At 39.7% G+C, this 27,046-nt stretch overlaps 1 protein-coding gene across 1 annotated transcript in view; it reads right to left on the bottom strand.

Annotated features, from left to right (window-relative positions):
* The window catches only part of TANGO6 (transport and golgi organization 6 homolog), a 174,859-nt gene that overhangs the window by 146,266 nt on the left and 1,547 nt on the right, over nt 1–27,046 (bottom strand). The window contains exons 2-6 of the mRNA XM_058528125.1: nt 15,641–16,281; nt 13,254–13,370; nt 10,632–10,773; nt 4,994–5,130; nt 2,202–2,364 (exon numbers count right to left, since the gene is read on the bottom strand). Of these exons, the coding sequence (XP_058384108.1) occupies nt 2,202–2,364; nt 4,994–5,130; nt 10,632–10,773; nt 13,254–13,370; nt 15,641–16,281 (1,200 nt within the window). The remainder of the gene's footprint in view (nt 1–2,201; nt 2,365–4,993; nt 5,131–10,631; nt 10,774–13,253; nt 13,371–15,640; nt 16,282–27,046) is intronic.

The following is a 27,046-nucleotide window of genomic DNA, read 5'->3' as shown; positions in this document are numbered from 1 at the left end:
TGTGCAGCTATGACATACAACTATCTACTGGGGCTTTGGGGGAAAAAATTAATTAATTAATTAATAGATGTCCAATAAATAGTCCTTGAATGAATGAACAAGGTCCAGGACAAAAATAATTGACCCATAATTGGACTGAATCTAGGCCTCCCAAGAATAGTGCTCTAGACCAACGCTCAAACTTGAATACACATTTGAATCACCCAGAGGGCCTGTTAAAACACAGATTATTGGGACCCACACCAGACTTTCTGATTCAGTCTGGAGTGGAGCCTGAAGCTGTATTTCTAATAAATTCCCAGGTGATGCTGATGCTGCTGGTCCTGGGACCACACTTTGAGAACCATAGCTCCAGACTAGAGGAAATATCTAATCAGCCATAGACAAGCAAATAAATAGATTAGTAATGAGGTAAAGTCTTAATATATGAAATTAGATATATAAAAATTGCTATACCCCAATGCTGAAGGTCAACAGAAATAATACTTCATTTTTTGAGCCATTTTTTAAAGAATATATTGATACTAGACTAGATTTCTATCAGATGCATGGAGGAATTTTAATTATTTACTCAAATATCATGTTTATCATGTCTGAATAATCACAAATTTCACTTCACCAAGGCTCAATCTGATGAAGTTTTACTATGCACAAGAATTAGACTTTCTCCATTCCCACCCAACCTCACCCCTCCCACATACACACCCAGAAAAATTTATACTACAAATGATTTCTATACAAAGTTTACACAAAACTAAATTTGGTTTAACCACAACCTCAAACTTTTTCTTCATTTTTAACCTTGGGAACTACTATCTAGAAAAATTTTTTTTTATATTATGCTGAAATGATAGTTTAATGTATCCCAGCATTAAACTCAACAAAGCATGAAAACACACTACGGGAAGTGGTGAAAATGTTAATCTACTAAAACAGGGCCCGCCCCGTGGCTTAGCGGTTAAGTGTGCGCGCTCTGCTGCTGGCAGCCGGGGTTCGGATCCTGGGAGCACACCAACGCACCACTTCTCCGGCCATGCTGAGGCCACGTCCCACATACAGCAACTAGAAGGATGTGCAACTATGACATACAACTATCTACTGGGGATTTGGGGAAAAAAAATAAATAAATAAAATTAAAACATTAAAACAGAACTAAACCCACTGGTCAAATCTGGGAAAATTTGAGCATCAAAATGAAAGACAGGAATGTTTGGTAACCCACTGAATAAAAAAATAATCTATGAATCTATATTAATACTTAAATAATTATTTTTTAAAAAGGAATGAGGAAGGGAGAAAGAAAAGCTCTTCTTTACAGAAGAATACCAACTAACGAACTAGAAATAACAAAAGAAATAAAAGTGACAATTTTACTGGCAAGAATCATCAATGGATACTAAACCACAGTATGAAAGACTATTGGGAAACAGGGTATTCACATGGTCTCAGACTATCATCCCATAGATTACTCATTAATTACAAAGAGAGGAAAGTAGTTTTACAATGGAGAAATTTGGCTGCTACCACCTTAATCAAATGATCAAATTAAATATTGCTAGTAATGAGATTAATTGATAACTTGTGCCCCCTAACCTGATGGAGACTGAGAAAAAAATCATTATCCTATGCAGTATTCCTGCTGAAATGTTTAACCTGGATCTAATCAGGAGAAAACTACTAGACAAATAAAGATTTCTGAGGAATATTTTATAACCTGGGCTCTTCAAAAATGTCATGGTGAAAGATAAGCAAAAGACTAGGGAACTATTCTACAGTAAAGGAAACTGAAAAGACATAACAAGTAAATGCAATGCATGACTCTTGACTGGATTCCGGATTTTAAAAAAATAGCTATAAAGAAAGTTCTTGGACAATTAGAGAAATCTGAATAAAGTCTGTATATTAAATGACATTGGCAACTAACCCTCAAATGCTTCAGAAAAAAATGTACATGTATAGAAAGAGAGAAAGATAAACATGGCTCAAATGTTAAGAGTTGGTCACTCCAGGTGAGGTGTATAGAGGTGGTTCAACGTTCTCTTCTTAGAACTTTTGTGAAGAGAATTTTTTAAAATAAAAAGTTGGGGGAGAGAAAAGTAAAACTAAAGACACTGAAATACCACAGACTCAAGTCATTTCAATCTGAACCATTGAAGAAGGTCCTTTAGAGGGACACCTAACCACAAGACTTCCTCCTTTACCTGCTGTATTTAAACATCGATGAAGAGGAGCTAACATTGGCTGAAGCAAATACTTTGCTGCCAATTGTGGGTGTTCTCTTGACATAGTTATAAAGGTAGTGGTAGCAACTCGCTGAAATTGTCGTGCTGTCAATTTATCTTGAAAGTGAAATAAATCCAGAATCTGAAAGAAAAAATTTACATGAAGCAAATACCAGGCTCTTTGCAAGGAGCAATATATTAGCTAAGGGAAATCACTAATTTCTTTAAGCCAAAAAATAAACTCACTGCAATAACACCAATTCAACAGAATTTTTGTTTTTTAATCTAAGAACCCAGTATCAAAGTGAGAACTGAAGATTCAGGCTATGTTTTTATTAATTTTATCAAATTTATAAAACATATGCTCATTGCAAAAAATATGGAAAATAAAGTTTTAAGAAGAAAAGTAAATCTTCCCAAATCACTATAAACATTTTTGGTGTATTTTTTTCCAATTTATTTCCATATACTTCTTTTTTCTTTTTCATTGAGACCACCCTTAATACTCAGTTTTGTGTATGGCTAAAATCTTCTCATATTGTTATAAATTCCTCAAAAATATTATATTCAAGATGTATGCAAGAATTTTTTAAAGTATTCCCTAATATTCAGACCTTTACTTTTTTTCTCAAAATTTTGCTATTATAAATAGCACCGCCAAATGAAATTAGTGGGTCCAGGCAGATAAATATATTTAGGATCTGAAGAGCCTGTCATGTCTGAAATGTCCCAGACAGAACTCTATTTTACTCTCAAAGAAAAACACAGATCTCCAGTGCCTATGAGTGGGTTTACCCCAGAATAAGCAACTGATAGTAAAGGGCATTTATTTCTGTTCCTGACTTAAAAGTGACTCTTGTACTTTTTACAGATAGTCAAATCTTCAGTCCAAAAACTGTATGTGACCTTTGACACTGCCAGAGAGACTCAGCAAACCTGAAACCCGTGACTTGATTTTCTCATTTTGTCAAGTAACAAAACTATAGCTACTAGTTTCAGAAAATATTTACTCATCATTGCAAATGCTAACTTTGCCCTATAAGATGATTTATATTTAGTATTTTTCAATATAAGACCATTGCGGGCTGGCCCCATGGCTTAGCGGTTAAGTGCACACGCTCCGCTGCTGGCGGCCCGGGTTCAGATCCCAGGTGCGCACCGATGCACCGCTTGTCCAGCCATGCTGAGGCCGCGTCCCACATACAGCAACTAGAAGGATGTGCAACTATGCCATACAACTATCTACTGGGGCTTTGGGGAAAAAAAAAAGGAGGAGGATTGGCAATAGATGTTAGCTCAGAGCCGGTCTTCCTCAGCAAAAAGAGGAGGATTAGCATGGATGTTAGCTCAGGGCTGATCTTCCTCACAAAAAAAAAAAAAAAAGACCTTTGCATTGATATTTTGTTCTCATGCGTGCCTACCCATGAGAACCCTGAAGATCAGTGTAACAACTGAATGATCTTCTTCGGACTGTCCTCCAAAAGGCATGTCTTACATCTAAATACATGTGGAGTACTGATTAAGAAAATTCCTTCCACGTTTTTCACCTATCAAATTAGGAAAGATAGAAAAGTTTTGTAACACATTGTATAGGCAAAGCTATGGTAAAACAAATATATAAACAATATCAATCAAAAATTTAAAGGCATATACCCTTTGAACGAGTAATCTTAATTTCAGGAATTTTTTCTAGAGTAATATTTGCACATGTACAAGATTTATTTTTTTATTTTTTTATTTTTTTTGTGAGGAAGATCAGCCCCAAGCTAACATCCGTGCTAATTCTCCTCTTTTTGCTGAGGAAGACCGGCTCTGAGCTAATGTCTATTGCCAATCCTCCTCCTTTTTTTTTTTCCCCCCAAAGCCCCAGTAGATAGTTGTATGTCACAGTTGCACATCCTTCTAGTTGCTGTATGTGGGACGCGGCCTCAGCATGGCGGGAGAAGCGGTGTGTCCGTGCACGCCCGGGATCCGAACCCGGGCCGCCAGCAGCGGAGCATGCGCACTTAACTGCTAAGCCATGGGGCCAGCCCAGGATTTATGAATATTAACTATAGCACGGTTTGCAACAGCAAAAGAATGAAAACAACTCAAATGTCCATTAATAGGAGGCTGGTTAAATAAATTATGGTACATTAATATGATGAAATACTATGTACCTGTGAAAAAGAATGAAGCAGCGCAACATGAAATGATCTCCCAGATACATTAAGTTAAAAAAGCAAAATGAAAAACAGCGTGTGTAGCATGTTATCACTTGGATAAAAATTAGAATGTATACACACATACATACACATATAAATGTATATACATAAGACACAGAATATCCCTCGAAAATAAACAAGAAACTGGTAACAGTGACTACTTCTGAGGGACTAGGGAACAGAGAGGGGAGGAGTCTTACTTCTCTGTTTACACTTTTGTGCTTTTAAATTGTGTACCATGTGAATTTACCTTGTTTATTTAATGCCCATTTTTTAAAAAACTAATTAAAAACACACAGAGAAGATAATGAACAAGATGAAACTTTACTTTCATATTCCAGCTCTTGAGAGCAAGCTAGTCATTTATTAATGGTGAGGTGTTCTTGAACCTAACAATGAGGTTGGTGTCTTCCACAGGTTTTTATTTGCTTATTAAGAAGCCCCTCACTGAACAATAAACTTAGGTATTATATTGCTTTTACCTCAACATCAGAGGAACATTAAAAGTCCTCTTTCTATAAATAAGCAGATAATCTTCAAACGGTCAAAAGAAACAAAATTATTTACCTGGGGGCAGATATCCCTATAGTAATCCTCTGGTGAAAGAGACTGCTGGGGACAAGAGGCCAAAATCTTTGCAGTCAAGTCACACTTCTTCCAGTCAGCAGCCGTGGCCTCAGCATCACTCCCGCCAGCCGCCCCAGCTGTCAGCAATGGAAAGAGATGTCAAAAACTCATACCAGTTCCCCATATAAGGTTCTTAAAATACAGGGCAAAAAGTGTTTTTTGTCTACTGAAAATTGTTTATTTCTTCTACAAGATAATCTACCCCTCTGCACTTTCCTTTCGATGTTGGTTTCTGGGAAGTTCAGAGAAAAAAGTAGCACTTAACCATTATAATGATATTATTCATATGACTTGAATATTAGCTTCTTCTCAGTGTTTATTACTTTTTATTATTATTATTATTATTGTCTCTTTATATGAATCATGCCATTTAAACTGCCTTAAACCACAGCTATGGAGTAACAGGGACCAGATTTACTTTACCATCTTAAATGATTAGAAAACTGGACAAAATATATTAACAATGGTTTTCAGACACTGGACAACAGGCAGCCCGGACACTGATCCCTGAGAGAAGGGAAGCAAACACGGTGAGCCCCAGGAATAGCCTGGCCTACTACCTAGAGAGAGACTTGAGGCCATAGCACACACAGCAAAGGGGAGCCCAAATGAAGCCTGGCACCTTGTTGAGTTAAAGAAACATATTTCAGAGTTCAGAGAGGCCAAGGCAGCTAGAATTTTCAGGGCAAAATATCAGAGAGGAGGAAGATACACAAAGAGAGAGCTCCAAAGATCTGCAGAGGCATCCTCTCTCAAGCTTTTGGTGGAGTAAAATCTGTGTACGTGTGTGAGGAAAAAAACCCAAGGCTGGAGCAAGAACAACCAGAAAGGAGTAGGGGGAACAATCCCCAGAGTTTACACAGGGCTGGGAACAGTTTGTATCCCACTAGCGAGCATGAAAAGGCCTCCTAATACACAGGGCATCAAGTAAAACCTCAGAAAGGTATTGCCTTAGTAGTGGGGTCAAATTACCTTAGATTAAAGGCTGCTCTAGACCCACAGTAACAAGGCTTAAAAGCCAGGATCAAAGAGATCAAACTTATTCCAAGAAAAATAACTGCATGCCAGAACACAGTCTAACAAAGGAATACAACAAAATCTAGCACCTGGAGCCGGCCCTGTGGTGTAGTGGTTAAGTGCGCGTGCTCCGCTGCCGGTGGCGCGGGTTCAGATCCCGGGTGCACACTGATGCACCACTTGTCAGGCCATGCTGTGGTGGCATCCTATACAAAGTGGAGGAGGACTGGCACAGATGTTAGCTCAGGGCTGATCTTCCTCACACACACACAAAAAAATCTAGCACTCAACAATGTAAAAGAATGTTCAGTATCCATTCAAAAATTACCAGGCATATGCATACAACGAAATATTATTCAGTCACAAAAAGGAATAAGGATTGATTCATGCTACAACATGGATAAACCTCAAAAACCTTATGCTAAGTGAAAGAAGCCAAACACAAAAGACCACACGTTATATGATTCCATTTGGATGAAATATCCAGAATAGGCAAATCCACTGAGACAGAAAGTAGACGAGTGCTTACAGGGGGTTGAAGGAGGGGAGAAGGGGAGTGACTGTTCATGGGTATGAGGGTTTTTTTGGGGGGTGATGATGAAAATGTTTTGGAAGTAGATATTGGTGATGGTTGCACAACTTTGTGGCAATACTAAAAACCACTGAACTGCACTCTTTAAAAGAGTGAATTTTATGGTATATAAATAACATCTCAATAAAAAAAATTACCAGGCATGGAAAGAAGCAACACAATATGATCCATAATCTGGAGCAAAAATCAACAGAAACAGACTCATAAAAACAGAGATGACACAATTAGGAGACAAGGACATTAAAACAGCAATTATAAATTTATTCCCTATTTTCAAAAAGGTAAAGGAAAAAATGATCATGATGAGGAAAGAAATGGAAGATATAAAAAAGACCCAAACTGAACCTCTACTAATGAAAAAGAAAACATCTGAAATGAAAAATACACTGGATGGGATTAACAGATTAGACTGCAGAAGAAAAGATCAGTGAATTTAAACACGTAGTAGCAGAAATTATTCAAAATGAAACAGAGAAAAAGACTGAAAAAAATAATAAACAGAGCATCAAGAACTTGTAGAACGACATTAAGCATAATATTAGGTGTAATTCAAACTCCAGAGAGAGAGAAGAGAGGACAGAAAAAAATATTTGAAGATAATGTCTGACAAATTTCCAAATATGATGAAAACTATAAACCCTCAGCTCCAAGAAGCTCAAGAAACATTAAGCAGAAGCAACATGAAAAAAAACACCCACACCAAGGTATATCATAATAAAATTTCTCAAAACCAGTCATAACAAGAAAAATCTTAAAAGTAGCCAGAAAAAAATATATCATGTACAGAGGAACAAAGACAAAAATGACAGCAGAAATATTTTCAAAAAGGAAGGTGAAATAAAGACTTTTTCAGACAAATAAAAGCTAAGAGAATTCATTGCCTACAGACCTGCACTACAAGAAATGTTAAAGTTCTTCAGGCAAAAGGAAATTTGAATTAAAATCTGGATTCACACAAAGAAATTACAGACACCAGAAATGGCAAATACATGAGTAAATATAATTTTATTTATTTATTTATTTATTTTTCCCCCAAAGCTCCAGTAGATAGTTGTATGTCATAGCTGCACATCCCTCTAGCTGCCGTTTGTGGGATGCTGCCTCAGCATGGCCAGAGAAGCGGTGCGTCGGTGCGCGCCCGGGATCCGAACCTGGGCCGCCAGCAGCAGAGCGCGCACACTTAACCGCTAAGCCACGGGGCCAGCCCTACATGAGTAAATATAAATAAACGGCCTCAAATCATTTTTGAGAATAAACAAGATTTGAATAGATAACAAAAAAATATATACATGCATAAGTAGGGAGAAAAAAGCTGATAGCAAAAATAGGGTTCTAAGTTTCTCATAGCAGCTCTCCAATTTGCATTCCCTTGGGTGAAGTCTAACTCTTCTTTGGAAAAAGAAGATGCAAGGACCTATTTGCATGTGACAACTTCTCACAGGTAACTGATAATTTTTCATTTCATTGGCCCTCGAAGCCGCTGCAGGCAGAACTGGCGAGGCAACATTACAGTGACTTTAGACCATATATATCAATGTCTGCCAACCACGATGACCTCAGCTTTGTCTGACAGGGCCAACGTACATTTACCACACCAGAAATGGAAAGTCAAGATTGATTCTTCCGGGCTGGCCCCCGGCTTAGCGGCTAAGTGCGCGTGCTCCGCTACTGGCAGCCTGGGTTCGGATCCCGGGCGAGCACTGACGCACCGCTTCTCCGGCCATGCTGAGGCACCGTCTCACATACAGCAACTAGAAGGATGTGCAACCATGACATACAACTATCTACTGGGGCTTTGGGGGGGGAAAAAAAGGAGAAGGAATGGCAATAGATGTTAGCTCAGAGCCAGTCTTCCTCAGCAAAAAGAGGAGGATTAGCACGGATGTTAGCTCAGGGCTGATCTTCCTCACCAAAAAAAAAAAAAAAAAAAAAGATTGATTCTCCTCTCTCTCCTCTTCTTTCCCCACATACCCAGCCCTTCATTAAGTTCTGGCAACTTTATCCCTTAAATACCTCTCATATGCATTCATTTCTCTCTGTTTCCACTGCCACAGCACGTCTGAGAGGTCCCAAGCCACCAGGACCTTTCAGATGACTGCCCATTCTTCACAATACATCCAGATAGATATTTCTAAAATGTAGATTTGATCATTTCTCTCTCCTTAAAACCTTCCAATGGTGTGTCACTGCCCTCAGAATAAAGTTTGAAGTCCTTAACTAGGCCTACAGGCCTCATGACGTGGCCCCTCCCCACGCTGCCACCCTCATTTCACACCACTTTCTGCCCTCACTGCTCTACTCATACTGAAATTTCCTCAAAAACACTATGCTCTTACCTATGTCAGTTCCTTCATACGTGCTAGTCTCTCTGCCTATAATAGTCTTCTCTCACTCTTCAACTAGTAAATTCCTATTCAGCCTTCAGGGCTCAGTTTAAATGTCATCTCCATCAAAAAGCCACTAATGTTGTGGTAATTCTGTTACATCAGCAATAGGAAACTAATGTGCAAGGGATACAGGAGATAATGGACTGAACACAAAAGAGAGGCAAAGCATGACGGGAAAAAGGTGAAGGGAGATGCTCGATGAGAGCCCTGTGGAAGGTAACTAGCCCAGACTAGAGAAGACTCAGAGAGGGGAGTCTCCAAGAAGACAAAACGGATAGATTATCTGGTGTCTCTTAATGTATTAAAAGGAGACTTAAACAACTAGGGGAGAATTTGAGAATAGATTAGTGATAAGCACATAAAAAACTAAGCAGACAAACAAAACAGATAGTTATTAACTCTAAGAAGTACAAAAGTTGTATAAAAAAAGAAAAGTAGTTATAGTATACTACACAGCTCAACTGTAAATAATAATTACATAGTCAGAAGAATATAAACACTGAATATTGATCTAACCAAAATTAAGCTATTACTATTAAGGAGATGGGAAGTTACTTGGGGGAATGATGGCAGGGTTTTGAAAGAGAACATCCTCTTCCATACATGGTGAGGTGTTGATAGATGATGTCTCAAACAGAAAAAGTAAGAAGATGCTGTATGGGCCGGCCCCGTGGCTTAGCGGTTAAGTGCGTGCGCTCCGCTGCTGGCGGCCCGGGTTCGGATCCCAGGCGCGCACCGACGCACCGCTTCCCTGGCCATGCTGAGGCCGCGTCCCACATACAGCAACTAGAAGGCTGTGCAACTATGACATACAACTATCTACTGGGGCTTTGGGGGAAAAAAAAAAAAAAAAGAAGATGCTGTATATGCATTATAGTAGAAATATAGAGGCGAATACTAGAAGAAACCCACTAAAAGAGTTCAAAGTGGTTGCTTCTGGGGATGGGAAATGCAGTGGAATGGCGAAAGGACTGCTACTTTTCTCTATAAGCCTTATAGACCTATTTGACTCTTTAAACTATGTGCATGTATAATTTTATTTTAAAAATTAGAAAATATAAATTAAAAACTACTACCATGCTCAGCACAATAATTAACTTTTTTCTATTAATGAGGACTTAGAGAACATAATTGGGGAAATGAATCTAAAACTTCATCGCAAAGTCTGCATCTCTAAGGTGTCTCCAGCTTCAAGAACTATTCTGTATTTTAAGTCCTGAGGTGAAGTACTCTTAGCACTCTGGTACAAAGCTCTTTTGCACAGAGAATTTCACATTTTCTTTAGAGTTTTACTTAAACTTTCTGTGCAATGTTTTCCTCTGATATTATAAATTATTTGAAACAGCTGACAATATTATTCAATGTCAGCAGTATACTACAATTGTTTCAGAAAAATGGTAAGAAAATGAATTTCTCTGGAAAAGAATCTGTAAGGTTTAACCTCGAAGTCTAACCTCCTCAATCTCCACAAAGGCACAGTTTAGTCTCAATCAGGTTTTAAAGACAAATGCTCAAGATCAATAATTCACTCTTACTCGAAGGGAAATGGATACCAAAGTAGCAGAAACATCTTATTTCTTACCACCTGCTCCTTCCAAAATGCCCCGGACTACTGCCTGAACACCACTGGGTCTAATCAACCTTTCGGAGAGCAGCTGCCCACATAGACGCCGAAGCCAAGCTGGGGCCCGACACCTAACTTGTGTCTTCACATCTGTGCAGGACTAAAAAAAGGAAGGGAAAGGTATGAAATGAATGTCAGTGAAATAGACAGGATATGTAGAAATTATTAAAAAATATATATATATACACTGAGTCATATTTACAATTAACAGTATGCTACACAGACTTTAGAAGAGCAACCTTTTTCCAAAAAAAAAAAGACTCCTTTACAAACCCGTCTTCAACATTTCTTAAGAATGTAGAAATACAGTAAAACTTCAAGTGAATTTTCAAACCCAGAAATAGACAAACACATCAGTGAATAAAATATAGATCTGGGGAAGACAAAGTTAACGTAACCAATCTCTGAATGCAGTCCTTCCAATCAAATCTCGCTTCCAAAAAGAATCCTATGAACATTACTCCCCTCTAGGATAGTTCACAACAGTGAGAGGGCACTCCAGCCCTGCCTCCATGGTCTTAGCTACTCCAATGCCTTGTGACACAGCAGTTTCAAGAAGGGTTAGACTTCTTCAAGGACTCCTTTCTGAGAGCTCTGTGGAGCCACCATTAACAAAACAGACTTGGTGTCCCTTATTTTGGGTCTAGAATGCAAACTATGTTGCTGTCAATCACTGTATTTGACTATACATAAAAGCATAGTTAAATAAGCATAAAAATTAGTGACAGAAACACTTCGTCCTAACTAGCCTATCCTCTCTCTTTTATTTAAGGAAGATGAATAATTACCATTTATTGAGCGGGTTATGGCGTGCCCAGCACTGCGCTAAGTACCTCCCACATAACCTCAAAAGGGAATTACAGGGAGAGCACTGTTATTATTCCCATCTTATGGGTAAGGAAACTAAGGGATGGAAAGGTTTACTGATTCACACCACTGCACGTGGGGGTTGAATCCTGGTATGCCTAACTCCAGAGCCTCTGCTTTTCACCACATTCTCATCATTATGACGCATTTGGTTTAATCTGGCAAGCTGTGGACTCATTCAGAGAAGCAGAGTCTGAAGCAAGATGGCCCTAATGGGAAGCTATAGTAATATTCTGAGGACGAGATGAAAATGACTTCAACTAGGAGGTATCTTTGTAGGCAGCTTCAGCTGGTCCTTTTCCTGACCTACAGCCAGTTCCTTTGGCCCTTCACACTTTACTCACCTAGATTCATTACTAAAATTTAGGTACTAAAAGCAAAAAGATAATTCCATCTACAGCATCAAATTAAATCATTTCAGGTAACTAATTATTTTTAAGGAAAAAAAGAAACTATCTTGGGGCTGGCCTGGTGGCGTAGCGGTTAAGTGCGTGCGCTCTGCTGCTGGCGGCCCAGGTTCGGATCCTGGGCGCGCACCAAAGCACCGCTTGTCAGGCCATGCTGTGGCAGCGTCCCATATAAAGTGGAGGAAGATGGGCACAGATGTTAGTCCAGGGCCAGTCTTCCTCAGCAAAAAGACGAGGATTGGCATGGATGTTAGCTCAGGGCTGATCTTCCTCACAAAAAAAAAAGAAACTATCTTATGCCCAGTAAAATACATACTATTATGTTTTTCAAACAAAGGAGCTAAGAATAGTCCCAATACTAGTTCTAATTTTATTTTATTTTATTTTTTTATTTTTTTTAAAGATTTTATTTATTTATTTATTTTTCCCCCCAAAGCCCCAGTAGATAGTTGTATGTCATAGCTGCACATCCTTCTAGTTGCTGTATGTGGGACACGGCCTCAGCATGGCCAGAGAAGCGGTGCGTCGGTGAGCGCCCCGGATCCGAACCCGGGCCGCCAGCATCGGAGCGCGCGCACTTAACCGCTAAGCCACGGGGCCGGCCCACTAGTTCTAATTTTAATTTCTTGACTTCAAATACTCCATTCAAAGAATAAGATGTCCAAATATTGCTGCCAAAGGAATGTATTGTCAAACAGCCAAATTTTAAAGAAAAAAAAGATCCAGTTTCAGAATAAATAAAATATATTTTAAATAAAACTGCCATATTCTTGGGAAAAGTGTCCATCATTCCATTAAAAGAAAAAGCCTTTTAAATTATCCGAAGGGTCAGAGTAACTCAGTTTTTTGTTTTGTTTTTTTTTGTGAGGAAGATCAGCCATGAGCTAACATCCATGCCAATCCTCCTCTTTTTGCTGAGGAAGACCGGCCCTGAGCTAACATCTATTGCCAATCTTCCTCCTTTTTTTTCCCCCCTTTTTCTCCCCACTGCCCCAGTAGATAGTTGTATGTCATAGTTGCACATCCTTCTAGTTGCTGTATGTGGCACGCGGCCTCAGCATGGCCGGACAAGTGGTGCGTAGGTGCGTGCCCAGGATCTGAACCCGGCCCGCCAGTAGCAGAGCGTGCACACTTAACCGCTAAGCTATGGGGCTGGCCCCAACTCAGTTTTAGAAATACCATTTAATGATCTAAAAGATGAAATAAGATTTAACTAGATTATCGAATTTCCCAGGAGAAGAAGGCAGCATACCACACATCATCATTAATGAATGATTCACCCACCAGAGTCCCCAGTCCTGAATACCTGGGGTGGTCCTCCCTGGAGGATAAGTAATTCTCGGACTGCTAATGGTTGATATATTTGATCCAAGATGTTTCTCAAGGCCTCCCTAGATAGGGCTCTTTCCTCTTCGGTTAACACCTAAAAGAAACACGTACTTGGCTTTAGCAGAATACAAACCAGGCAGGCAACAGAAGGTAATGTTTCACAATAGCGTACAAAGACACTTGTGAGGGGAGAGGAGGGAAGGCTTCTTTCCCCTCTTGATTTCCTTCCACATGGAGGAAGCTATAACACTGAAACACTCCTGGCCCTCTCTCTACCCCTCACTCACTTCTGGGCAGATCTTACTGACTTATTGCTGAGTTGGGAGTAAACTTACTTACTGGTGAGTTTTGGCATGCATAGCTCAGCTCGCCCCTCTTCTATGTCTTGGGAGCGAGTGCACATTCGTTTCTGCTCTTCCTTGTTGTAGACTTTAGAGGTATATCCCCCGCCATGGGGTGGAAAGTGCTGCAGTTTTCCAGCACTCCTTAGAAGTGGGTGAGTAGTAAGTATCTCTAATTCTGGAATGTACTTTTAGAAGGCCCATTTGTCTCCTTCTATAAGCTATATCCTCTGACTTTGCATTTATGAGTAATAGAGGTGATATTCTGACTTTTCATCTCTCTTACTCTGTTAACTGTCTTTTAATTCATTCAGAACTTGGGCAGCAAAGAGGGGTGCTATTGCTTGGGCCCCCTTGAGCCTCAAAGTACTGTCCCCCTGTGATAACTCAGTACAGCAGTCAGGGTCCTGCCCATTACCATTTAGCTAACTGAGGTACAGGTGCTGCTTAGAGCAGCAGCTATTGCTGGGACCTGTCCAGCTTCATAACGTGCACCCACTGTGTTTCCCCTTCTGTCAACTTCTTCACCTGCCTTCCCACTTGGTCCTTTCCTTGGAAACACTTGTGTGTTTCCCTTTTCTTTTCTCTCTCCTGCCCGAGACCCCTGGGGCACTGCTTAGACCCAGCAATAGCAACAAGACCTGTCAATCCAGACCCCCCATCTCAGGGAAGCGCAGGCAGCAGGCACTGATTGAATTGTCAAGATTCATACCCTGCCGAAAAGAGCACAGTGCTCTGCTCCACATGACATAAAGGCACTGAGGAAGCTCATAATTTTGTGTCACTGCTTGGATGATAGTGGCTTTTAAGCAAATGTTTGTGAATATAGGCAGGAGAGAGAAGAGAAAAGAAGAACAAACAGAAAAGGAACAAGTTGCTGGCCGGCCCCGTGGTGTAGCAATTAAGTGTGCACGCTCTGCTGCTGGTGGCCCGCGTTGGGATCCTGGGCACGCACTGATACACCGCTTGTCAGGCCATGCTGTGGCGGCGTCCCATATAAAGTGGAGGAAGATGGGCACAGATGTTAGCCCAGGGCCAGTCTTCCTCAGCAAAAAGAGGAGGATTGGCATGGATGTTAGCTCAGGGCTGACCTTCCTCACAAAAAAAAAAAGGAACAAGTTGGAAGATGACATAGGAAGGTGACAGAGAAATGAGGCAGGTAGGCATTATGAAATCTGGCTGCAAAGGCTAAGGAATTACCCTGCATATGAGCTGTGCTGACCTTCAATACATCTATCATAACAGCTTCTTCTGGCTAGGTTCCTATGCTGATGTGGGTGGTCCTCTCGTGGGGGAGTAGTGGTCTCTGCTATGTTATAATTGTGAGTCTGGTCTCCCCACTTAATATGTGAGCTGTTGGAGAAAAGGACCATGTCTTATGCTTCTGTAACCTCCATGGCACCTTTATAGTCCAGGTACTCAAATCCTTACTGCCTGAGAGTCAGCAAAACTCAGGCACATACCCCTAACCTACTAATAACAACGAACATTGACTGAATTATCTGCGTACCAGGTGCTTTACCTACCTTATCTCATTTAATCCTCCCAAGAACTTAATGAAGGAGGGATGACTAGTTCAATACTAATATTAGTAGTAATTACTTTTTGATGAGCACTACTGGGGATTGAGCTAGGCACTTTTAATACATTATCCTTAATCCTCACAACCACCTTCCGACGCAGGTATTATTATACACATTTTATAAAAGAGGAAACAGAGACTCAAAGAAATAGCCTGCAATAGCTGTTCCACAAAATGACAAGAAGGGACAGGTGAAATGGATTCTCCAGGCGTGCAAAGGACTAGCATCTAACAAATGAAAGCTCCAATCCCCTAAAAAGATTCATTTATTCACTAGATATGCTTTGGCATTCAGTAGGAATTCTACATCTTTATATCAGCCTGTTTCTAAAGAACTAAGAGTTGTCTTTTATAAAAACCACACACAAATATATACACATATTCATATAGACTCACACAGACACACACACACATGGTCTCTCTCTCTCAATGTATGTTTACCTCTTCCTCAGGTTTTAGTGGTTTTCTCTTGGTTGGGCAGAACCCCAGTTGGCACAGGCCTGCAGCAATATCCCCAAAATGGCGGCAGAAAATCAAGCTCCCCAGAGATGCATGCTGAGCAACATTTAGGAGGACCCTGCAGCTGGTGTACAGTCTCCGGGTTGCATCCGGGGCAACATCAAGACATACCACATCTTGAACAACGGCCCCGAACTCCGTCCTATATCTCAAAGGGACTCCAACACCAGGCATGAGATAGGGGCAGACACCCAAGGTGACTACAAACTGCAAGACTGACTGGACAGTCTTCTGCTGTGAGATACTAAGTGTATCTGGGCTCAGAGCAGGAGCAGCTTCTGGAGTCCTAGGGTTGGGTTTACCCGGATTGAAATCAGCTGCAAGGTGGATCATGGTTTCCTTCAAGCACAACAGCAACAGTAAGGTTTGAGAGGTAAAACTCCAGGTGACATCCACAGAATTTTGTGGCCATTCTGCCTTATTAGCAATTTCATCCCTTAGGAGTTTCAATTTCTTCCAGTGAGGATCCTTCAGCAATTTGTCCTCCAAAGCAGACAGGTTAGATTTTAAAGTAGCCAACAAGATATCATGTTTTGTGATCTGCAGTGAACTTGAGCCTGATCCTTTTGAAGAAAAAAAAGAGGTTATATACATGGAAAACAAATTGCACTTCCCTCTGCGTGGAATGCCTTGCCTACTCCGGTTCATCCTCTGAGGCCTGGCTCAGATGTCATTGCCTCTGGAAAGCCTCCCCCAATTTTGCCACACCAGCCCAGGCAGAGTTCAGGACCACATTTCCTGCCTTCCCATAGCACTTGGGATGTAGTAAGAATAGTGTACCTAACACATTATACTTCATCTAGTTTGTTCTATTCCCCTCGTGTTCTGAGGGCAGAGGCCATGTCTTAGTCATCTTACTGGGCTTAAACTGTAGCCAGAACAGAAATTTTAACAGTTGAACATGGACCACAGGAGATTCTTTCAGTCAAACTGTTCTAGGTGCGAGGTATAAAGCATTGAACAAAACAAAGTCCTTCCCCCATGGAACTTACATTCTAGTGAGGCAGATGACAAAACATAGCTATAGGGTTCAAAGAGATTAATTTAATCACATCCCTCCAAAACAGCGATTCTCAATTTTTCCGGACCTTTCCTAAAATGGTCTTTACTGCCCTCTACTGGTGAAGGAGCTCTTATACACTGTCAGCAACGGACATCCATGAGGACTCCCTCCTTGAAACACTCTCCTCTCTTGGCTTCTGGAACACTGCTCTCTCTCGGTTTTCCTCCTACCTTAAAGGCCATCTCTTCGAGGTCTCCTCTGCTAGCTCCTTTTCCTCTACCAGTTATCTAAATGCTCCAGGGCTTGTCCTGAACTCTGCATTCTCTTCCTCCATAATCTTATTCAGGCCCAGGTCTTTAAAAACCATCTATAAGCTAACAACTCCCAAATTCATATCTCCAGCCCATGTCTACCCTCTAAGTTCCAGAGATATATTTCCAACTGCTACATGAAATCTCCACCTGGATGTTTCTTAGGCATCTCAAATTCAACACATTCAAAATAGAACTCTTGATTCTCACCAATACCTCCCACCCCCTGCTGCAATCCAACCTGGTTACATCTCCATTCTTTTCCTCATCTCCCTTATCCAATCCATCATCAAGCCTTGTCTGTTTTGCTTACCAAATGGTTCTCAAATTCATCCATTTTTCTCCATCTAACCACTACAATCTTTGTCTAAGCCATGATCATCTTTAAACTAAACTATGGCAACAGCCTCTTAACTGGTTTCCCTGCTTACACTCCTCCTCTCCCAAAAATCTATGTTCTATACATCAGAAAAAAAGACCTTCTTAATACTTAAAATAGATTTCATTGGTGGACGTGCACACACATTCCTGATATGTATATATACCCAAGAGTAGAAATGCTGAGTCATAAGTATCTGGAAATCTCAATTTACATACCATCTGCTCAGAGGTGGCCTTTCTTGACCAGTCTAACTGGCCCCACACTGTTAACTCTGTGATAGCATCCACTATCTTTTCTCCATAGTACTTAGCACAATCAGTAATTATTTCACTTGTGTTTCTTTTCATTTTCTTTTAATTTTTTGTTTATTGAAGTAACTTGTGTTTATTTTATTTCTTCTCTACTAGAGTTTAAACTTAATGAGGATAGGCATCATGTCTCTCTTGTAGCGCTTTGCACAGTATATAAACACCAAACGAATATTTGTTAGTTGATTGAGTAAAAGAATGAATGAAAAGAGTAGTTAAAAAAGATTTCCTTAAAACTCCTATAAGAACAACTCTCCCACAGACAAAAACTATCAACTCTGGATAAAATGTAAAAAGCAACTACCTGAAGACATCTGAAGGTGAAAAAAGTGAGCAAAAACTGGGAAATGATTGGCATTCGTCAGTTGCTAAACACCAGCGATAAAGAGAAAATCTTGAAAGCAGCCGGAAAAATATGACACATGTTTACATACAAGGGATCGATGCTATGAATGACTTCAAACTTATCATCACAAACAATGAATGCTACAAGACAGCAGAAAAATATCTTTAAAGTGCTAACCAAAAAAAAAAAAAAAACCCCAAAAAGCTATCAACCCAGAATTCTATATCCAGTAAAAATAACTTTCAAAAATGAAAGTAAGGGGCCAGCCCTGTGGGATAGTGATTAAATTCGGTGCACTCCACTTCAGCAGCCCAGGTTTGGTTCCTGGGTGTGGATCTACACCAGGCCATGCTGTGGTGGCGACCCACATACAAAATAGAGGAAGATTGGCACAGATGTTAGCTCAGGGCTAATCTTCCTCAGCAAAAAAAAAAAAAAAAGTAAAATGAAGACATTTTCAGATCAATGAAAACTAAAAGAATTGACTGCCAGCAGATGTGCGCTACAAAGAAATGTTAAAGGAAGTTCTTCAAGCTGAAGGGAAATAATACTAGATGGAAACTTGGATCTTCAGGAAGGAATGAAGCAAATCAGAAATGGTAGGGGCTGGCCCAGTGGCACAAGCGGTTAGGTGCGCACGCTCCGCTGCGGCGCCCCAGGGTTCACCGGTTGAGATCCTGGGTGCGCACTGATGCACCGCTTGGCAAGCCATGCTGTGGCGGCGTCCCACATAAAATGGAGGAAGATGGGCATAGATGTTAGCCCGGGGCCAGTCTTCCTCAGCAAAACAAGAGGAGGATTAGCAGGTGTTAGCTCAGGGCCAATCTTCCTCACAAAAAAAAAAAGAAAAGAAAAGAAAAAAGAAATGGTAAATATGTGGGTAAATATAAAAGACTGATTTTTTCCTCTTAATTTTTTTAAATACATATAATTGTCTAAAGCAAAATTTATAAAATTGTATTATGGGATTTATAACTTTTATAGATATAATAAACATGAAAACTATAGCATAAAGCCTAAGCAGGGGGGCTATAAAAGGACCCTTATAGATGCAAGGTTCTTCCATGTTATGTGAAGTAGTACACTATTAATCCTAAGAAGACTGTGAAAAATTAAGGATGTATATTGTAATTCCAGGATGACTACTAAAAATATAATGCAAAAAGGAAAGTTATGGTTATAAAACCATAATAAAATGTTGAAAATATAAATGAATATAAGCAGCAACAGACTTCAAAACTAAAGTTAATATATTTTCTAAGAAACAAATTAGAAAGGATCAAAATATAATTGATGATAATTAAAAGGGTGTTCAACAGTGCATTATTTATAATAGTGTAAATTTAGAAATACACGTCCAATAACAGGGGATTGGTTGAGTACATTATGGTCTACCTGTATCTAACATACTATATGTATGTATAATATTTATTATTTATTGTCTCTCCACCAACTAGACTAAAAGCTCCTTGAGGACAAAGATGTTGCTCTGTTTCGTTCACTGCTGTATTCCCTTTGCCTGGAACAAGGCCTGTCTGCCACGCAGTAGCTGTTCAAAATAAGTAGTTGTTGAATGAACGAATAATGGAATATTTGCAGTCATTAAATTATGTTGAACATTATTTAATGACATGTTCATTAAATATATTCTAAAGTGAACAAAGAGTATGAAACACTATATGAGCAGATATGAACAGTGTACAGAAAAAGAAATGCAAATGATGTTTAAACATGAAACTATGATCAACCCTGCTCATAAGAGAAAAGGAAATTAAAACTATACTGAAATAGCACTTCCCATCTATCAATTGGCTAAAAGCCCAAAGTTTTATAACACATTTTGTGGCAAGGTTTTGGGGAAACACACTCTCTCATACATTGCTAGTAAGAACTAAAATGATACTTCCCTAAGGAGAGAAATTTGGCAATATCTAGCAAAATTACATAGGCATTTAACCTTTGGCCCAGCAATCTCACTTTTAGGGATTCATCCTATAGATAAATACACAGGCAAAAAACCAAAATGACATGTACACAAGGCTATTCATTGTGGTGCTTCTTATATTAATGAAAGATTTGAAATAATCCAAATGTCCATTAATAGAGAACTGACTGAATAAACAATGGTATACCCATATAATGCAATACTTGTAAAAGGGAAAGAGGAGGATTTCTACGTACCACTACCTAGTGATCTAGGTACATTTAAAAAGTAAGGTGTAGAAGAATGTATATAGTATGCTACCTTTTGTGTAAGGATGGGAGGAAATATGACATATTATTTGCTTTTATTTTTAAATAAGAAGTAGTGGAAAAATAAATTAAAATGTAACTAAAATGAGTTTATCTACAGAAAGAAGGAGAAAATAGTGGGGAGTTTTGAAACCCTGTATATGTTTTTCATAGTTAAAAAAATTTAAATCAAAAAGAAAATTCAAAATAATTCCTAAAAATCAAAAACAAACAAATGAACCTAATAATTCTATACTCTATGTCCAAGGTGGCCAAACTACAACCTGCAGGTCAAATCTGGCCCACCACCTATTCCTATAAATAAAGTTTTATTGGAAGACAGTCATGCCCACTTATTTACATATTATCTATGGCTGCTTTCAAGTTCAGTAGTTGTTATAGAGACTGTATGGGTCACAGAGCCCAAAATATTTACTATCTGCCCCTTTACAGAAAAAGTTTGCAGGGCCGGCCCAGTGGTGTAGTGGTTAAGTTCATGTGCTCTGCTTTGGTGGCCCAGGGTTCTCGGGTTTGGATCCTGGGCATGGACCTCCACACCGCTCATCAAGCCATGCTGTGGTGGCATCCCATATACAAAATAGAGGAAGATGGGCACAGATGTAGCTCAGGGCTAATCTTCCTCACCAAAAAGAGGAAGACTGGCAACGGATTTTAGCTCAGTGCCAATCTTCCTCACCAAAAAAAAAAAACAATTTGCAGACTCCTGCTCTATATCAAGTTAGCATCATAACCACACAGATAATTACTTCAAGTGACTTGAAATAAAGAACTTTGACTGTACATCCTGAGGACAAAAAAAAACAAACAAAAATCCCTTAAACACTTGGTTTGTTGATGGTGGTAATGTAGAATTTGTTATTTAAAAATATTGGGGCCAGCCTGATGGCACAAGCGGTTAAGTGCACGCCCTCCACTGTGGCGGGCAGGGGTTCACAGGTTCGGATCCCAGGCACGCACGGACGCACTGCTTGTCAAGCCACGCTATGGCAGCATCCCATATAAAGTAGAGGAAGATGGGCACGGATGTTAGCTCAGAGCCAATCTTCCTCAGCAAAAAAAAGAGGAGGATTAGCATCAGATGTTAGCTCAGGGCTGATGTTCCTCACAAAAAAAAAGAAAAAAGAAGAGGAACAAAATATTATATTCATCTATGAGTATATATGAATGTGTGATTATACATTTATATGTATGTGTGTATATATGTATATATATTAAATAAGTACAAAGTTACATTAATTTCATTAGGAACCAATATTTTCAGGTAAAAGAAATACAAATATAAAAATATAAAATTAGTATAGAAGAACTGCCAGGTGGACAAACATGTGATAAAGAATCTAGGTCATGGTATACAGGTTTTCACTGTAAAATTCCTTTAACTTTTCTATAAGCTTGAAAATTTCCATAATGAAATGTTAGGAAAGATTTGAACTCCATAATATTTCATGTTAACTGGGAATATCAGTAAGAACTCTCGATTTGTTTTTCAAAAACAAATATTTGTTTGTTTTTTGAAAATTCACATATTTCCTAGCTCTCATCATTGAAAAAGTCTGGAAGCAAGGACACTTCAGCAGCAATGAATATCCCCAGTGTCCATATTGTGGGCTCCAAATACCATTTCTCCTTAAAGAGAGCTGTTTTCAAGAATGGGGCAAGAAATGTATAAGATGAGTCTGGGACATCATGTCATGTCTGAAAGCAAGGAAGCTATGAAAGACTACTATAGTCATGTCAAAGGGCCCAAGAGCCAACTTGAAGTGGCTCCCAAGGCCACAAAGGAGACATTCTGAGTATCAAGAATAATGAGTATAATAATCGAAACATATCATATATACAAAAAAATCTACTAGTTCATAATAAAACAAACAAAAAATCGCTTCATTTGCTACCTTTGGAAATTGCTAAAACACTAATTTATTATTCTGAAAATTGATTAATAAAGGAACAGTATGAACCTAAATGTATTAAAATATATGCATTACATATGTATACACACACACACAAACAAAAAGGGTTTCAAAGGTTATACCTCAAAGTATTAACAGTGATGGTCTCTGGGTGGTAGGGTTATGAGTGATTTTTCTTTTTTGCTTAATTATATTTAAATTTATTTTCTACAGTGAATATGTATTGTTTCTGTACTTAAAAAGTTATTTTAAGGTTATAAAATAGTAGGTAGTATATGAGACCATTTGTGTCAAGAAGAAAAATAATATTTCCCAAAATGTAATCTCTGGGTAGTGGGATTAAAGATCATTTTAATTTTCTTCTTTTAGTTGCTCCATATTTTTTCTAGCTTTACTATAAGGAACATTAACTAGTTCTATAAAAAGAAAAAGGAACAATGACACTGTTCTTTAAAAATAATGAGAATTAGGGCCGGCCTCGTGGCTTAGCAGTTAAGTGCTGTGCTCCGCTGCTGGCGGCCTGGGTTTGGATCCCGGGCGCGCACCGACGCACCGCTTGTCTGGCCATGCTGAGGCCCCGTCCCACATGCAGCAACTAGAAGGATGTGCAGCTATGACATACAACTATCTACTGGGGCTTTGGGGGAAGAAAAAATAAATAAATAAAATTAGAAAAAAAAAAAATAATGAGACTCAGAAAAGTAAGAATTTTCCAGTACTTCTCTAGGACTGACCAGGGCGAGTGTTCTGACCCACTGGCATGAATATCTGGTTCCTTTGGCTAATATATACCTAAAAAGGAAATGAGTACTCTCATAGCTTGTTGCCACTAACCATTAACATCACTAACAACCTCTTAAGTGACTTCCTGATCTTTGAACCCAAACATGGGACACAAAGAAAGAGATTTAAAACAAAAACTATTAGCTAATTTTTTCAAGAGCCCCTTAATAAAGCAGTCTTCTCTGCCCTCTACTGGTGATAAAAATAAAATCTTCTTGAAAATAAATAAAGGCATTCCCTTAAAGAAGTTCTCAATGTGTGATACAGGGACTCAGGTTTCAAGGAGTTTCCCAAGATTCTCTCAGGGAGTCTGCAAGGTCAAAACTATTTTCATATTAATACTAAGACATTATTTGCCTTTTACGCTCTCATTCTCTCATGAGTCTACCAAGTATGAAAAGTTCATTGAGTTCAGATTCCATATTGCAACTAACCTTTAAGAAATTACCTCTTGCTGAGTTTTAGTACAGTGTAAAAGAAGAATATATGCAATTATCTGAAAAGGCGATTGAATTCTCCTCCCTTTTCCAACTACATATCTGCATGAGTCTAGATTTTCTTCATCTATTTCAATCAAAACAACCTATCCTGACAGATTGAATGGAGAAGCAAATATGAAAATCCAGCTGTCTTCTAATAAGCCAGACATTAAATAAATTTGCAAAAATGTAAAACAATGTCACTCTTCCTGCTAAGTTATTTTATTTTGCAAAATATATTTTTCATTAAGAATGTCACCATGGGGGCTGGCCCAGTGGCGTAGTGGTTAAGTTCACGTGCTCCGCTTTGGTGGCCTGGGGTTCACAGGTTCGGATCCCAGGCACGACCTATGCACCACACATTAAGCCATGCTGTGGCGTCGTCCTGCATACGAAATAGAGGAAGATGGGCACAGATGTTAGCTCAGGGCCAATCTTCCTCACCAAAAAAAAAAAAAGAATGTCACTATGTTAACATGTAATGGGTTTATTATTGTTATTTTTAAATAAATTCAAAAGGTTTCTCTTAAGGTCTTAATTTCTAATATAGTAGATATTGATACATATAACCCACATAAAGCTCTTTTAAGTCCTCAACAATTTTTTTTTTTTGGCTGAGGAAGTTTCCCCCTGAGCTAACATCTGTGCCAATCTTCCTCTACTTTGGATGTGGGTTGCCGCCACAGCATGGCCACTGCCAACTGGTATAGGTCCGTGCCCGGGAACTGAACCTGGGCCGCTGAAGCAGAGCATGCCAAACTTAATGACTAGGCCATGGCACTGGCCCCCTCAACAATTTTTAAGAGTGTAAAAGAGTGCTGAAACCAAAAAGTTTGAGATCTGCTGCCTTAAAACAATGTTTTCCAAATTTCAGTCACATAGTGCTTCCACAATTTTTGCCATTTACCTGAGTACAAGCTGTATTGTTATTTGCTTTATTTGTTTAATTATTTCTTCAAATTAAATCATTTTTTAAAACTTAAATTAGTAATAGCTAGTACATTTTTCTAAGTGCTTTATGTCTTTAATTCAACCCTCACAACAACTCTGTGAGGTAGAGAGTGTTATACTGTTATTCTTATTTCCAGATGAGGAAACTAAGGTTAAGCCACTTGCCCTAGGGCATATTCAACTGGCAGTCTGGCTCCAGAGCCCATGCTCTCCTCACTGCACACTATTCAGCCTCAAATGTTTCTCTACATACCACCTACAGCCAGGCCTATCACACTTAGGGAAATGCCGCCCTCATGAACAGCACTATCTGTTCTTCCCATTCACCAATTTAAATGTCTACGCTTTGTGACATTTAAAATCAGACGTCACGGTTTGTGTGGTACTTTTTTGTGTGTGTGAGGAACACTTGTTGCCAATCCCCTTTTTTGCTGAGGAAGATTGGCCCTGGGCTAACACCCGTGCCCAACTTCCTCTACTTTATGTGGGAGGCCTGCCACAGCGTGGCTTGAGGAGCGGTGTGTATGTCCAGGCCCAGGATCCGAACCTGCGAACCCCAGGCCACCAGAAGTGGAGCACGCGCACTTAACCGCTACGCCACTGGGACAGCCCCATGTGTGGTGCTTTTTATTGAGCTCGAAGCGCAAGAGCCCTGGTGGCGTAGCGGTTAAGTGCACGCGCTCCACTGCTGGCGGCCTGGGGCAGATCTGGGGCATGCACCGATGCACCGCCTGTCAGGCCATGCTGTGGTGGTGTCCCATATAAAGTGGAGGAAGATGGGCACGGATGTTAGCCCAGGGCCAGTCTTCCTCAGCAAAAAGAGGAGGATTGGCAGATGTTAGCTCAGGGCTGATCTTCCTCACACACACACACACAAAAAAGTTCGAAGCGCAAAGCAAGATGGCATGCAAGAATAAATGTGATACAGCTTCATTATTTACAACTTATAGGAATTTTCAGCTCCTTCTCCCCCGTGTAATTCAAATTTAATGACAGAGTTCAGTGAATCTATATTTAGTATGGAAAGTTATTTTTTAGGAAAACTATTGCTGAGATGGCCCCCATTTTTTACAAACAAAACTCACTAAAATTGACAAACCCCTTTCAAATTCTTCTTACATAATTCCTAACGCTGTAGGTGGAGATATTATTATTTGCCCCATGATTGAGAATAGAAATGGAAGATAAGGGAAGAGAAGAAGCTTAATGCAGCACAACTTTTTTTTTTTTTTTTTTTTTTTGTGAGGAGATCAGCCCTGAGCTAACATCCGCCAATCCTCCTCTTTTTTTTTTTGCTGAGGAAGATGGCCCTGGGCTAACATCTGTGGCTATGTTCCTCCACTTTATGTGGGACGCCGCCACAGCATGGCTTACCAAGCAGTGCATCGGTGCGCGCCCGGGATCCGAACCAGCGAACCCCGGGCCGCCGCAGCGGAGCGCGCGCACTTAACCGCTTGCGCCACCGGGCCGGCCCCTGCAGCACAACTTTTGATGGATCAAAAGTGAAAGTTTGTTGGTATCTTCCTTCCTTTCTATGTAATTTCCACCTAGACTCAATTCCTCTTCCTCATGTGGCCTTCCACAGCCCTACCCCTGGATAACTCCTTCTCTATCCAGTTGATTGTACCGTCTATTCACCATGAGTGTTATCCCGCCATGTTGAATATCTTTCGGTCTATATGTCTAGTACCACCACCTCCCCAAATGGACAACATGCTTGAGAGCACAAGTTGTTATATATTTTTGTATCTCCAATAGCACTGAGGATAAAATACTACATACAGTTGTCTCTCAGTAAATATTACCTCAAAGGTAGTCATTTTAAAGACAGATCAAAAAAAGTTTAAGCTGGATGTAATTTTAACCAATACTTTCATCCCGTCTCCTCAATACCCCCTGTCCAACAGGGACATGTGAATACTCATTATGCACAGGTATTTTTTTTTTAAGCTTTTTTAAAATTTTTTTTTTCTTTTCCCCAAAGCCCCAGTAGACAGTTGTATGTCATAGTTGTACATCCTTCTAGTTGCTGTATGTGGGACGCGGCCTCAGCATGGCCGGAGAAGCGGTACGTCGGTGCACACCCGGGATCCAAACCCGGGCCGCCAGCAGCGGAGCGTGCGCACTTAACCGCTAAGCCACGGGGCCGGCCCGCACAGGTAGTTTTTAATTCCCTCAGCAGCTCGCATGATAAAGCAGCAGGCAGATTCACAAAATATAGAATAGACTATGTGTGCAAAATATTATCATTTTACCACACCACTTAAATTATTCTTTTTAAATAGGTATGCTTGTAGTTAAATGACTACATGTATGCAACTCCACCACATACTCTTCGAGATTTAGAGAGGGTCTTCTATAAATGAAGTATATGTGCTTTGTGATAGATGATTACTTCCAGATTTTTTGCTTATTTAATGATGTTCTCAGTCATGTTCTAGATAGCTGCAGTTGCTAGACAAGTGACCTCTCGATTAGCAAGTTAAAACTGTATTTTGCAGTTTAATTCTTCACTGGAGCCATGCAGTATAGTTACCATAATACAGTGGAAGACGCCGCAGTTCAAATCCTAGCTCTGCCACTTACTAGATTGACATTAGAC

The sequence above is a fragment of the Diceros bicornis genome, chromosome 32, assembly GCF_020826845.1.
Source record: "Diceros bicornis minor isolate mBicDic1 chromosome 32, mDicBic1.mat.cur, whole genome shotgun sequence".
Classification (NCBI taxonomy): Eukaryota; Metazoa; Chordata; class Mammalia; order Perissodactyla; family Rhinocerotidae; genus Diceros; species Diceros bicornis.
This window is presented reverse-complemented; position numbering and strand designations above follow the sequence as displayed.